This window comes from Nomia melanderi, chromosome 8 (genome assembly GCF_051020985.1).
Source record: "Nomia melanderi isolate GNS246 chromosome 8, iyNomMela1, whole genome shotgun sequence".
Classification (NCBI taxonomy): Eukaryota; Metazoa; Arthropoda; class Insecta; order Hymenoptera; family Halictidae; genus Nomia; species Nomia melanderi.
Window position 1 is genome coordinate 15,058,984 of NC_135006.1, and position 14,100 is coordinate 15,073,083.

Sequence of the window (14,100 nt, forward strand, 5' to 3'; positions counted from 1 at the left end):
TCCTCGAGTGTTTCAATTAGTCGTGCACTAAGAACCGCGTTCTTATCAGCATCCAGGTTTGCGAATAATTTTTTATTTTAACCGAAAATAATTCACGCTATTCGAAGGTTCGAGATTAGTTTTTGAAAATGTCTCGATGTGCCGTGCCGTCGAAACTAGACGATATTGGAACCTACATCTAAATCAAGAATATTGCGTGTATATTGCTTTTCCCGATAGCTAGATAGAAATTAGTCGAAATATATTTGTAATAATCAATGAAGCATCGGCGAATCGTATAACAACTTCGAACGTGTGTAATAGAACGTGTTCTGGTACACGGGACACGCGTGTAATTATTGTGATCCGAAAGCGTATATTCTCTTAGCAACATACAAAATGTCTAACATGCGATGTTATTTAATAAACAATTCTTAAGAGCACATGATATGGTTACGCTAAAAAGTACAGACGAATTTGCAGCAATAGATATCTTTACAGTTCACTACGCTTCTTTACATCGAGCAACTGAAACGCCGCCATCTAAGTCTAATTCTTCTTTTTTTCTTCTTCTTCTTCTTCTTCTTTTTCTTCTTTTATAGACTTCAGTGCAATTCAGTAACAAATGCTATTTCTCTCGTCGCAACTGTTCCTTTATTGCGAGTTACAGTAACGAAACCGATAGATAATCGTATTTATTTGCTACACTACTCCGAAATAGTATTTATACCGTATTCAGGTACAAGATATGCATACCGGCGTTACATCGAATCGCAATGCAGAATTCAACGGAAACAATGTAAGATCGATCGATCAACTAGAAAAACTTTTCTCGTAACCGTGCTGTTTTCGTGGAAGCGCCGTTTTGTTTTTATATTTTGAATCGCATTGCCGACAGAATCGTGATGATTGATTCGGTTCATCTCGATCGACCGTCATTTACTTTTGCATAATTTGTACCCATTTTGAATTATTCGAAGAAATCGATAAATACCGAAAAGTTACTTCTCTTTCTCTGTTTTTATTAATCGTTTGCTCGGCTCGTGTTTTCTCTTCGTTCCCGACAAACGAAACTACATGTAACATTAAACAATTAGGAATATAACAAATAGAACGACTAGGACCTACAGCGACCTGTGTCTCTTCGAACGTCTCATCCTGACAACAGTTCTCATTTACACGTTTCCCATAGTCCTTCGAATATTCTCGCACTTACACCGAATTCACGTTCGCATCCCAAAATTAGTAGCTACGTCAACAAGGCGGAGATATAATCGGTCGGTTCAAAAAGCATCGCTGGATAAAGAATTAATCGTGTTTTATAGGGGCATGTGATAAGGAAGCGATAATCGTTTCTAGATAGGCCAAAGTAACCTATGTTTCTGGTCAGTTTTTTTGACCGAACAATGATAAAGTTTGCATTCCTTTCTTTTTTTTTTTTGTTGTTTTTCGTTATAGAAACAGATTTCATTTTACGATCGCTATCCTCTATGCACATTTCAACAAAGCAGCAACAGAATCTGCCTCCGCGGTTTGAAACATAGTTTGATTACAAAACCCGAATGAGATGCGTATATACGAAGTTTTGGTCATTCGTAAACTCTTAAGTTCGTAAGTTCGTTAATCCGTAAATCCGACTCCGCTAAATATAAATATTTAAAAACATACTAACGTTTATTTGTTTTCTTTGCTAAGTGTACACATTAGTTTTATTTGCTGGAAAGAAATTACGCTTGTAAATTATAAAGTCTATCCTGTCATTTTATGGACGATTAAAGGCTCCATACGCGGAGTAAATTGTGATGTATAAAACCCATTCGGTTGTAATCGAACAAATTGATTGTATGATCATAAAAATAGGCTCTGAATAGTATGCTTTTACATTGGAATATGACAGTTTTCCTTATATGTGTCTCTTACGATTTGATTGGTTTTCTTACTTATAAACGAATATTTTTGGAAGTTCATTGAAGGAGCGCAGAAATATCCCAAATCTTAATCAGACGATCTTGGCCGATTGTTAATAATCTTCTTCTCGGTGCGTCGAGATCCATTCCGACAACGCTATGTTTTGCGTCATGGAAGGACGCCAAAGATGTTTGGCTAAATGATAAATGGGGGAAATAAGTGAAATCCCAACGACGAACGTCGGATCTTGTTTATATGGGGATATACTCACTTTGCTGCTTTCAGTTGTATGTGGCATGGATCGCAAACCCTGACTTCAAATTCGAATCCCATTGCTGGTATCGATATTCGTTGGGACGTGCAACGTGCACACAATGCACGACCGCAATGACGACAGTGATGTTGCCTCAGTCCTAATTGTCGTTGATCCATCATGGCTTTAATATTCCAGAAAAATGGTCTTCCACATGCCTACATTTTTTATCGTGTCGTTATTATTGTTACATGAAAACAAACTAAAGGAATATTGTACAAGTTCTTTCTAATTTTCTGAACACGTACTTGACATGTGTCTGACTCCACCCATGCTGCTGTTTCCTTTCTATTTGCAGCCATGTCCCAACAAACTATTACTCCATCTTCTCCTCCAGACAATAGAACACGTTCAGCACTTGCGTAACACAGTGCTGTTACCTTGTTGCTGTAAAATAATATATAAATTTTTGTAGTATACATCCAGATTATGTTACGGTGTGTACTTATTGCTTACTGATGCCCTTGAAGCTCGTATGCTGTTCCCTGGCGCCCTCCAATGTCCCACACCATGATACTTTGATCGAAACTTCCAGAAAACAAAAGCTGCTTCTCAGAATCCCATGCCAATGTGTGAATACTCCCCCTATGCGCTTTCAACGTAGTGATCAATGTGACACCGTTAGCATCTAACTTCAACATTTCTATTTGTCCAGAGTAATCACCAACGAAAGCATGTTTTGATTGAACATCAAATCTGTGCAAGTTAAGGAGATCTGTTGACAATGAACTTAAAGAATATTGGACAGGTTTATAATCTTTTGATAATATTATGAATGACTATTTGTAGAAAAGGATACTGCAATGCAGTGTACCAAGCATCAGTCTGATATGATCCTACTTTTTGACCGGTTTCTGAACAATGTAACTGAAACATTTTATCTCGGCCTATACTTAAAACCCATTCACAATTTGGAGCAAATATGACACCTGTAACCCTTGCCTGATGCGCAGAATATTCACGCATAGCTGTCATTCGATTATAATCTTGTTCCAGAATGAATTCCTAAAAATAAAATCTGACACATTTGTTGCCAAACGCAAAAGGAGGAATTTCTAAACAGGGTTTTGAGTTGTGTACATTTATGGTTCCATTGTCCAAACCAACAAATAACTGTCTTGTTTCTACACAATAATACATTGATGTTGCACCAGCAGCCATGTATTGACAAACACTTGGCCAATATTGTCCGGAATCACGTTTTAGCCAAACTCTAACGGTTCTATAAAAAAAAAAAAACACACACACACACACCTTAATGAATTCAGAAGACAGTGTCTGTAAATATTCTCGAAATTAAATCATGCTAAGAAGAAATCTGTATCAATGATTTGAACAAACATTTGAAGAAGCGCAGGGCTATAATGTTCGAAAAAATTTGTTCTAACTACCTGTCATCGCAAACGCTAATTACACCTTCTTCCCGTGGTATAATGATAGCCGCATTGACATCATCATTGCATCCTTCCAATTTCGATAAAAGTACAGGTTTACGACTTGAGCTGAATTTGTCATGATTTACGCCTGGAGCGGGCTTTATCTCTGCTGCCATTTCAATCTTCAGAACGTATTCTACGAAGTGGGCTTGTCATTTGACAGTTGTCAGACTTCGATGATAAATCAGCGTCTATGTATTTTACAAAGACGGAAACTCCGATTTTTTAAGAGATTGTGGAGAACCTGTCGGCGTTGCTTGTGTTATTCAGCACAAATCTTCCTTGCCGTCGTTACCTCGAGTTCCTCTTTATCGACTGTTTATCGTTTTACTAGAAATTGTGTAATAAAGGTCCATTGACCGAGGCTTTACATTTGTTGTCCACTGCCATTAGTTTTAAGTTTCTGGTAATTCTGCGGTAATGTAAATAATTCCTCTAATTATTACAATGCATTATGGTAGGATGGCATTAATTGTACACGTAGGTGTCCACTTTATTAAAATATTTAGCATTATATATTTTATTATTCATATATAATATTCTTACTAATAGTTACCGACTGTCATTGTTGATAAATGTTGTACACATGTCAGTCAGATGGTGCATCAGTGAAAATACGATCAGAAACTTCGTATCTTATTTGGCGTTAGTTTGTGCTACTGGAAAATGTGTCAGAAATTGTAAAAGCACGAGATGAGATCTTGTTACACGAAGGTGTCATTATTGATAATATTTGCCAACTATTAAATATTAACAATAACATTATGTCAGGCACTAAGGTAACAAATAATAAAGTATACGTATGACTACATTTAAATAAAAAGATACATGTATTATAGAATTTTAAATCAATGACTCTTTTTATCAATGGTAGGTTGACACTAATAAAGATGATAATCTAAAGAGGCAAGGTTCGTTCAGGAAACTGTTGCCCTTAGATACTAATGGAGATTCTCAATTAAGTATGTCTGTGAAAATGATCGACAGGCCAACCATCTCACAGACCAATAAGGAATATTCCATTTATTTGCAAGAATATAATATTTTATCCGAATAGTAAGTTATTTTGATGAATATGCGATTAAAAAAGGATATTCAGTGAGTAGACAACACAAGGCTTTTTCCTCATTTTCTTTTTTCATAGTAAGATGTTGTGTTCCCAAGACTTAAAAGGGATTTATGTCATACCATCGGCACAAAATTCCTTATGTAAGTAATAAAATAGAAATTATTTGTTCTTCTGAATGGACTTCATGCGCGTTAAAGATCATGCATTTAAATTATTTAAGTTAAATATCAATTGGTTCTTAGGTCTTGCTTATCCTGATTTCATCTTATGTAATGGTTTCCATGTAAATATGTGTATATTTTATTGGTTGTTGGATTTTATTATACATTGTGAAAACAAAAAGAAATTTATTGTTTTCAATAGATCTGTTTACTTTTTGTTAGTGTGGTTTGGCGTACAATTCGTTAGGCAAGGAGTCTATCAAGGAGGGATCTTTAGATTTACAGTTACATTACCACAAAGTTTTCCAGATGGTGGATGTCCTGTAAGAATTTTGTTCTTAGTATACAATATGTAAATTCTAGAATCATGTTTTATGCATTCCACTGAAATTTTAGAAAGTCACATTTCAAACTCCAATTTTTCATCCTTTAATTGATCCTGCGTCTGGAGAATTGTGCACTTCATGGGGATTTCCTGAATGGAGGAGAAGTAATAGAATTTGGCAATTAGTACAATTTGTAACCAAAATACTCACAAAAGTCGATATTAAAATGAATCCTGTGAATCAAGAAGCATCTATATTGTATGCATATAAATTATGTATTGCACTTGCAGTATCAAATTGAATTCATTTAAATGACATTATTCCTCCTGTGTTATAGATTAGAAAATAACTTTGAAGATTTTCGTGATCGGGTCAAAAAGTGTGTAAAGGAAAGTTTGGATAATATTTATAATCCACCTATGGTGAATGATCCTCATTACATTGTTTTTGGCCTCTACAGTAGCGAGCTCTATGATTCCATTAAACAAGAAATTTATGAACCTAAGGTAAAAAAAATATTTATGTTTGATTGATACACAATTATTTGCTCATAATGTTACCCTAATTCCTAATAATTTAGGAGGAAGAAGAAGACAAAGCATTAGGTTTATCTTGGGTACAACCAGGTTCTTTGCAACCATTCTCAAAGCCCGAAGCAAGATAATGAGTGCTTATAACATAAATTGCAATATCGGAACAATATACACCTATATGAGATAAAACTGTATACACATCGACACAGGGGATAATTGATAATGTATTTTTATATTAGTAGAAAATGACAAATACTATATAATTATTAGTTACTGTGGTTTAAAGTACAATACTCTGCATTGATACATACTAGTATTAGGATTGGAAATTGCGTCCTGCTCTAAATAATTGTAGTGTATAGACTTAATTGAATTTTACTCAAGTCGTACTTTGTATAAATAAATTTTAAATTAATTTGTTGTATATCAATTCCTCCGGTGTAAATATATAGGTACATACAAGGAGAAAAAGATATCATATCTATGTAGCAATAAGTGGAGATAATCTAAAGTGAAAAAATCTTTTCTTTTTTCAATGGTTTACAAATCATTTATTATAATTATTTTCTCGTATTGATGTATTTTTATATAGTTCAATAATCGATCATTCTATTTACATAGAGCACAGACATAAGATACGTACTGACGTTGCCGCTTATGGGAATTATTGTCTAGGGCTTCGCTCTCGAGATTTCCGTACCATTTCGATGTCGCGCCCGATGTTACCGATAATACAAGTATTTAGGCTTGTTAGTAGGAATCGAATTAACTATACTTCATTTCTGTTACGAGTGGAATAATGTTTACTGAATATAATATAAAAAATAATTTCCACCGATTCGCGAACATAAATCTTCATAAATGGTGTCGATATTTCAGAACAGTAGACAGAAAAATGTATGCAGTTTATAATTACCTTAAGTCTGCGACGCCTCTTTAACAGTGATACAGTTCCCCGAGAGATGGCCGTCGCTTCATTTTCCGAGAATAGTGCATCTGTTTAAATTTCTCCTTAAATTCTACCATTGAATTAAATTCAATTATTTGATTCGGAATGTGGACACCAATCCCTGTTGCATTGCCATAAAGCATGCATGACAAGTGAGCGATTTTCACGTAAAATCCTGCTATTGGCAACGGATGGAAATGTATTCTTAGTACAAGAAGAAGCCGAGTAAGAAAGTTTCGTGTAACAATCTCGAGAAATATCTATAGCTTAGAAAATACGTACGGGTGTAGGTGTACATTTTCGAAAAGAACTCAATCTCGCGAAATGTCTATGGCTTAGAGAAAAGATGTACGGGTGTAGGTGTATATTTGTGAAAAGAACAGGTCCGGCGATACGTGGTTCAAGTTATGGGGACCACCCCTTTAGGGGAGTTTAAGCGGAAGGTAGCACTTACCGATGACAAACTTCGAATCGCTAACTGTCAAGATCCGCCCACTGAAAAGCAATAAGTATTACGTTGCGTGGCGGATCGATGTCCTTTCAACAATTCTGCAAGAATATTCTTTCCCCTTCGCGTAGTACGGCTACGATCGTCCTGAGCGAAGGTACAAGGATCCTTGACAGCGATATGCTGGAAGGTAACGATCAGTGAAGTGATAGGCCAAAGGATCATAAACTGTATGTTCGTTTGCGAATGCGTCATTTAAAATTCACGGATCCAACATCTCCTCGGCAAAAACAAAGGTTTTATCACTGATTTAACGAGGAGACCAATTTAGAAGTGGGCTTTTTGCTAATCGCAGGACACCTTCATGGTCCCTTCACGATTCCCAGTGTGCTCACTACCCGTTCGTACTCTGCGAGAAAGATATTTGAATTGATTAATAAAAGTTCGCGTTAACACCGTTTTCGTATGCTCTAAACATTTGTCCTAAAGTATCTAACGCACGAAACGGCTTATCAAGCTTGACAGTATCATTGGTAGGAACGTAGTAGCATTCTCGCGAAAGGTATAGCTCCAAGGAGCGAACGGACATTGAACGATGAATATCCAATTGTACGGCGACAATGAGTACGAGAAGCTCATCAAGCCCATAATGACAACCGGGCGGATAATTTCTATTTGGCCGCTGGCCGAAGACAGCAGCAGAAGTTCGGTGCTTTTCAGGACGTTCCATCTGTCCTGTATGTTCTTCTTGGTAAGCTCGACTTAGAGGGAAACAAATAATTGGCTGAACTTGTCCCTGGCTTGTTCGATTGTGAAGTGGAATGAATGTTCAGGTGGTCGTGATGTCGGTCGCAGTGACGGCCGACGTGATTCATAATCTGAATGACCTGGACGAGGCGACCGAGTGCGCCCTAATTTGTACAGCGTTTTACCTTTGCGTCGTCCGGTTGCTGGTTTACACCGCCCATCAGAAAGACATGCTGTACGTGGTGAACACGATGCGGGAGGACTGGACCATGTCCACGTACGAGGACAGGCTGATCCTGGCGGAGAAAACGATGTTCGCTTTTCGGCTGGCCAAGTACTTCATTACCACCGTGGCTGTGACCATCGTTATGTTCATGTGCGTTCCGCTTCTGGAAGTACGTACATCTTGAGCTTCACGCGTACACGAAAGTTCGAAGTCTGCGCTGTAGTTGCGCGTTCCGTTCGTTTGCTTTAGTTCCGAAGAGGTTCGAAGCGGTTTGGCGATGTTCGAAGGCGTTTGTAGATGTATTTCAGGATGTCTAGCTTTCGATTAAACGCGATGTCCAGATTTTTATCATTGTAAAGCGATTCTTTACATTTTACACATTTACATCTGTCACGAGTGGATGCAGTGAATCACCGAGTGACGATGACCAAGTGAAACAACAGAGGGCGGAGAAGCCGCGAGGATGTTTCGGAGAATCTGTTGCTGCGAATCGTTTAATGAACATTGATAATTATGTGACTGTCGCAGATCTACGTGGCGGGAAAGGAGAAAACGCTTCCGTTTCGCGGCTACTTTTTTGTCAATTACACCGTGTCGCCGATTTTCGAGTGTCTGTACTTGTTCAACGTGACTGCCGGCGGCTTCGGCGGAAGCATGATCGCCGGCGCGACCAGCTTCAACTTGATAGTGATAATGCACGGATCGGCGAAATTCGCTGTTCTGCGGAAGAGGCTGGAGTCTCTGAACGACGAAGATCGGGACTGTTCGTCCGCGATGACGGACTGCATAATTCGCCATCAGCGAGCGATAGAGTGAGCTTAGCTTAATAATCACGGTAATAAGTTCAACGTGAATTATTGTATTCCTATAAAATTATCGAAGAGAGAAGTCTTCTAGGATTAACTCGAAATCATTCAACGAGAATAGTCATGATGTTCGAGCGTACATACTTCGCGTTGTTCACAAGGCAAGGATCTGTCTCTTACTAGGGATTTTGTTTATGGTTTCGATTAGTTACACGTAACCTTATTAACGATTAGCGAATTAGTCTCGGGAATGAGATAAGAAAAGACGAAAGCTGACCAATGAGACCTGCGTCCGTTTCAGGGCTCGTCTCGCGAACAACGCGGAGTAAGTACTTGCCTCAGCTTCGAACAACTTTACTCCCTTTTGTCGTGATCATTAATCGCGAGAACGATTCGTTCCCAGGTACGCAGATGCGCTGGAGAGGATCATAAATGTTCTGGCTTTGGGGCAATTCATCATTAGCACCGGCATGATCTGCTTCGCGGGATTTCAGATCACCTCGGTGCGTCCGCTCGCGTTTCCGCGTTGTCGGGGCGTCATCGATAAAAAAGTAACCTTTCCAGATGATGGAGGATAAGGGGCGGCTGATGAAATATTCGACCTTCTTGAACTCCGCCATCCTAGAGCTGTTCATGTTCAGCTTCAGCGGGAACGGGCTGATCGAGGAGGTAATTACAAAAGAGGGAAAATCGGGGGGGAAAAAATGGCAATCTCGTAGCGTTGATAGAGCACCTAGATCCGATAGATCCGAGTCGATCCAGGAGTCACGACTGTCGATATCGGGACGCGTGCTCGTTTAGCTGGAGCGGTTAAAGGGTGGCCCGCGCTGCGAGCAGACTCCGTGGACCGAAGCCTTCGAGATTCGATCGGTCGGAATTCTTTGGTTCCACTTCAGAGTTTTCCTTCTGCCCGGGCTGTTCAATTATTATTCCTATTATCCTACGAACTGTAACGTGGGAAAATCGACGAGGTACAACGGACATTGATCTCTCGGAAGTTATAATTAAAACGAATGTCATGAACGCTTTAGAAGCTAGAAGGGAAACGATAGGAGAATAGACTCGGAGGATCTTGATGCTTCTATTAGATTTAAGAGACTCTATTGCTTAACTGATCTACGAGACGTTTGTCCGAGAAATGATCGTTGTTTGGTAACAAAACAGAGCGAAGCGGTTGGCCTGTCAGCCTACAGTAGCGGTTGGTTCGGCGGCAGCTATTGTTCGAGTTTAATGATCATGATAATGCGATCGACGGTGCCCAGCAAGATAACGGCCGCGAAGTTTTATAGTATGTCTTTGGAGAGTTTCTCGAAGGTGAGTGGGAATCGGTTGAAATCAATTTTCAACCATCTTCTTCCGAAGTATATCGCGCACCATGGATATCACTGTTTCCCATCTGAAGGGAACCGATTGTTCTCCCGCGGAAAGCATCGAGGATTTCCCCTTGTTAAGGTACCTCTCGATTTCCAGGTGCTCAGTTCGTCGTTCTCGTACTTCACGGTCCTTACGGCCACCAAAGAGGAGTAATGGCCGCTACGACGGACGTAGACGCTCACCACACGCTTTACGATTGTAGACCAGGTCCCTTGATGACTCAACTTGCAGAGAATACATATACGTACGCTATAGTCGTTCCACCAGCCTAAAAATATCCCCGATACATCAAAGCGCCGCCGGATAGTCCGCGTCGTCCTCCTCGTTCGCCGACGAATTACGATTTCAGGGAGGGTCGCTCGCGGTCAGAGGCAATAACGCTGACCGGTCGCTGACAATGTTTAAAGGTACTGGATTTCGTAACACAACGACGAATACAGATTCGAGCAACCGATATAAATCTCCTGATTGATGATCAATGATTTTCTCCTGAAACTTTCGGGCTAGGTACTTCGAGGTTCTTGCGAGTGCCTTTCAGTGGATTCCGTCTTCTGTCACATAGAAATAGCCGAATCACCTGTCCTACGAACGATTCACCGGGTCTGCAACGACTATAGATGACAGTAGATAATGCAGCCGTTATATATTGAGAACTATTGTAATCGAATTGGAGGCGATCAGAGAAATATAATGAAATTACAATGGCAACAAACGAGAATTAAATGTTCCCCGAGTAATCGGTTGAAAATAGACGTCTAGAGCTTAAAGTATATTGTTCACTTTAAGTGTAGCCTGAAGTGTATCGTTAACTTGTTAAGAACGTAATGGATCTTTCGTTAATCGCCGAGCGAACGGATCGAACGAATGTACAGGATTAAAGACATCGCGGACGATTAATCTTGAATGTAAGTTCAAAGTCCAACGGATCTGTCGCGACGGAGCGAGATTCGAATGCGAAGAAAAATTAGATCACGATCGCTTAATCGATGGCGACGTGCTCGCGGCGGTTCAGGCAAAATGTAGCGAGTTTGGCCGCGTTCTCTCCGGGTGGGGTAAACCATGAGCGAATGGTCTCGGAAAGCGACTCGAGGGTATTTTCATCGTAACAGTACAACACGTGCACCCGGCCACAGTGCACGCACAGCCGACACTTCCCGGCCTCTCCGATCCCGTGTGTACTTACATCCCCGGTTGCGTTCTCGGTGTTCACCGCATCCCTGCAACATGTAATTAGAAAAATACCTGGAGCCGTCGTCGCAGCCGAACGTCCACCGACGCTGCACTCGAAACATTGGAAACTTAATAATCGGGAAGCAATAATTGGGAACTGGATGACGCCGATCGTGGACGTTCGCGAGATGACAATATGGCGAACATCAGGGTGGCCGTACGAGTGAGACCAATTTCAGCCAGGTGAGCGTCCAACGCCATATATTCTTAATTGTTCGTTTATACAGCTGCGCGTCGAACTTTAATCCGTTCACACCGGAATCTTACTTAATCCGATTAAGCGTAATCTCGTTGTTTCCGTCGCCCTATACTTAAGTTTTGAATCTACACGCAGGGAGAACAAAATGGAGGTGTCGGCGATAGCTACCGGTAAAACAGGTTTCTAATTCTGTAATTTAAGTTCGACGCGTCGGGTAACGCGCGCGCGTCCGAATTCGTCGCGCTGGTAAAAACTTGCGCTATAATGCGTGCGGCACATCCGCAGAGAGGCGAGCGTTAGTAATTATTGTCGCGGCGACGGTGACCTAAATACCTCCGCGAAATTAAGAATCGAAGGTCCCGGGAATTGCCGGGCAAAAATTAGAATTCTCGCCGGTTGTTCGCGGGGAATAATGAAAACGTCCGCGGGAAATTCTAGGTTGGCCCGCCGTTTTCGCCGTTAGGCTCGCTTCTGGCTGGCGGGCCGGTGTATTTTAAGAAACAGCAAAAAACCGGCCCGCTCCGGATACCGTACACTTATGTGTCCCCCCCCCGTGACGGAGGTCAAGGTTTACTCCCGCTGTTCCACACGCCGCAATTTCATTTTCGCGAAACCGTTTTTCCAACGGTTTTACGAGCGTCCCGGCAATCGGCCGGTGTCTGCAGGCAGCAGCGCACGGGGCCAGCAGGTAATTATCGTTCGCACGAGAATCTTGCCAGAAACGGAAATCTGCGAGTAGATTTATGGGGGTGCCGCGCGCGGCGCCTCTCCGTCCCGTCACTTATGAACTCGTTTCTATACTTAGAGGAGGCCGGGGTCCGCGGCGAAAGCGAGGCGATCTGACAATTACTTCGGGAAACTGGACGCAGCTCTCTCCGCGCGCGAATCGGATCGTAGCCGGCCTGTTAGCGGATAATAGAAACATTTCACGCGCAGCGTTCGGCGGCAACTTTGCTCTTGGATCAAGCTGCACTTTCGTTCGGTCTGTCTTCGATGGATTCTCGTGATCGTCAGTTTTTCAGGAACCGTCGGATGTTCTACTTCGAGTCTAGAATCGCCTCGACTCGTTAACCCTTTGGCTACGGCAGAGTATTGTGTTTTTATAAGGAGAGTGGAAACCATGGAAACACTGGATCGAATTAAATTAAATATGAAATAATCACGTTTATATGATAGATGACTAACGGAGGATGTAATTGTTGAATCAGAATTCACTTGCGTCTGATCTAAGCGAGCTTCGCTGCGATTACTGCCGATAACATTTTACGGACGCCCACAAGCGCTAACAGTATAGCAAATTTTTAAAGCTCCTTTAGGCGCCGACAGTAGCCAAGGGGTTGAACATCAAATTTTCATACTTCTCATTAACCTTTCGACGACCGTGCCGGAGTTACTCGCTACTCGCGGTTATTCGGCGGTGGGGGATGCGTCTCGACAGCGTTTAGTCAAAAGTGACTACGACGTCGGTCGTCGGAGGGTTAAAGGTTTAGCGGAGGAACGTTAAAGAATAATAAATACTTTGGGATTCGTTTATTTCTGTTTACATTTAGTGTAATGTTCCGTGTGCTTTTATTGAAAGATAAATACCGGAGAAGGACTACAGTTGTCAAAGCCACGCTCTTCCGGAACGAGAGCGAAGGACAAACAAATCTCGGTTGAAGCGTGAAACGCATTAAAGTTAATTGCTACACCACGAACATCACTTTGCTTACTTCTGACTCGTTGACACATGTACGACATACAATTTGATTAATTCATCGCTGCAACTACTGTATCAGTCAGACTGACTCCTCCTGAACTTTCGTTTTGAAAATAAATAGCTTCGCTCGAATACTATCACCATCCGAACAAACTGAAAATAATCTATTCTTGAGTAGTGTTTTTACGTGTTGTCCCTGTTGTTTCCATATTTTATTAAATATATATTGTAGACGGTTCGCCCTTTTGCGTGTCAATACTTGGGGGCCTGAGAGATAGTCCAGGCCCATTGACTAATTCATAACCAAGGGGACCACCAGGACCTGGGTCACGTACGCCCTCGTCCGAAGAGTTTTCCTTTTTAGAAAAGCAACCGAGGAAAAGCAGTTAGTCATCGCGTAATAAATATATTTAACCTGACTACGGACTTAGCTTTTATTTCAGTAGCCCTACAATATATTCATTCCTAGTTCTCGATTGCTCGAGATCCACTCTTTCGCTATCTATAATAATAGCCTCGCTATATATATTTAACGCGACGAGTTCCTGGTGGTCCCCTCGGCCGATCCGGGGGATGTTCGCGATAAAAGGACGGCGGCGGTCCGGTGGGCACGCTCGCGTCCGCCCGCGCGCGCACGCGACGATGCTCCGCCGGGTCGCGTAGGAATAGCACAACACGCCGATGACACACGACTCGA

The 14,100-nt window shown here is 41.3% G+C and overlaps 4 protein-coding genes across 4 annotated transcripts in view; 3 read left to right on the forward strand and 1 right to left on the reverse strand.

The window, feature by feature from the left end:
• Window positions 1-610: 610 nt before the first annotated feature.
• On the reverse strand, window positions 611-3,898 carry Wdfy2 (WD repeat and FYVE domain containing 2). The gene is made up of 7 exons (XM_076369835.1): window positions 3,592-3,898; window positions 3,281-3,422; window positions 3,000-3,205; window positions 2,657-2,896; window positions 2,449-2,587; window positions 2,159-2,358; window positions 611-2,082 (listed from the first exon to the last, which is right to left on the reverse strand). Exons 1-7 carry the CDS (start codon window positions 3,750-3,752, stop codon window positions 1,944-1,946), a joined length of 1,227 nt encoding a protein of 408 aa, XP_076225950.1. The 5' UTR covers window positions 3,753-3,898; the 3' UTR covers window positions 611-1,943.
• Window positions 3,899-4,261: 363 nt separating this feature from the next.
• LOC116423838 (protein crossbronx homolog) lies at window positions 4,262-6,063 on the forward strand. The gene is made up of 7 exons (XM_031969480.2): window positions 4,262-4,415; window positions 4,511-4,692; window positions 4,781-4,845; window positions 5,089-5,189; window positions 5,263-5,450; window positions 5,530-5,698; window positions 5,773-6,063. The coding sequence occupies exons 1-7, from the start codon at window positions 4,401-4,403 to the stop codon at window positions 5,854-5,856; spliced, it is 804 nt and encodes a 267-aa protein (XP_031825340.1). The 5' UTR covers window positions 4,262-4,400; the 3' UTR covers window positions 5,857-6,063.
• Window positions 6,064-7,094: 1,031 nt separating this feature from the next.
• On the forward strand, window positions 7,095-10,985 carry LOC116423837 (odorant receptor 13a). Its single transcript, XM_031969479.2, has 8 exons — window positions 7,095-7,873; window positions 7,956-8,264; window positions 8,624-8,907; window positions 9,305-9,404; window positions 9,466-9,570; window positions 10,066-10,215; window positions 10,372-10,682; window positions 10,783-10,985. Exons 1-7 carry the CDS (start codon window positions 7,718-7,720, stop codon window positions 10,426-10,428), a joined length of 1,161 nt encoding a protein of 386 aa, XP_031825339.1. The 5' UTR covers window positions 7,095-7,717; the 3' UTR covers window positions 10,429-10,682; window positions 10,783-10,985.
• Window positions 10,986-11,092: 107 nt separating this feature from the next.
• LOC116423830 (uncharacterized) overlaps window positions 11,093-14,100 on the forward strand; it is a 36,802-nt gene continuing 33,794 nt past the window's right edge. Inside the window, exon 1 of the mRNA XM_076369837.1 lies at window positions 11,093-11,688. Within this exon, the coding sequence (XP_076225952.1) occupies window positions 11,642-11,688 (47 nt within the window). The 5' untranslated portion in view covers window positions 11,093-11,641. The remainder of the gene's footprint in view (window positions 11,689-14,100) is intronic.

Excerpts from the sequence above, each read along its gene's own strand:
- Wdfy2 (XM_076369835.1), bottom strand. The coding sequence starts at position 3,752 with ATGGCAGCAGAGATAAAGCCCGCTCCAGGCGTAAATCATGACAAATTC. Across the intron at positions 3,206-3,280 it reads TGGACAATGGAACCATAAAT|GAATTCATTCTGGAACAAGA; the intron begins GTACACAACTCA and ends TTTTATTTTTAG. Across the intron at positions 2,083-2,158 it reads ATACAACTGAAAGCAGCAAA|CCAAACATCTTTGGCGTCCT; the intron begins GTGAGTATATCC and ends TTTATCATTTAG.
- LOC116423838 (XM_031969480.2), top strand. Across the intron at positions 4,693-4,780 it reads TATAATATTTTATCCGAATA|TAAGATGTTGTGTTCCCAAG; the intron begins GTAAGTTATTTT and ends CTTTTTTCATAG. Across the intron at positions 5,451-5,529 it reads AATCAAGAAGCATCTATATT|ATTAGAAAATAACTTTGAAG; the intron begins GTATGCATATAA and ends CCTGTGTTATAG.
- LOC116423837 (XM_031969479.2), top strand. The coding sequence starts at position 7,718 with ATGAATATCCAATTGTACGGCGACAATGAGTACGAGAAGCTCATCAAG. Across the intron at positions 8,908-9,304 it reads CGCCATCAGCGAGCGATAGA|GTACGCAGATGCGCTGGAGA; the intron begins GTGAGCTTAGCT and ends ATTCGTTCCCAG. Across the intron at positions 10,216-10,371 it reads CTTTGGAGAGTTTCTCGAAG|GTGCTCAGTTCGTCGTTCTC; the intron begins GTGAGTGGGAAT and ends CTCGATTTCCAG.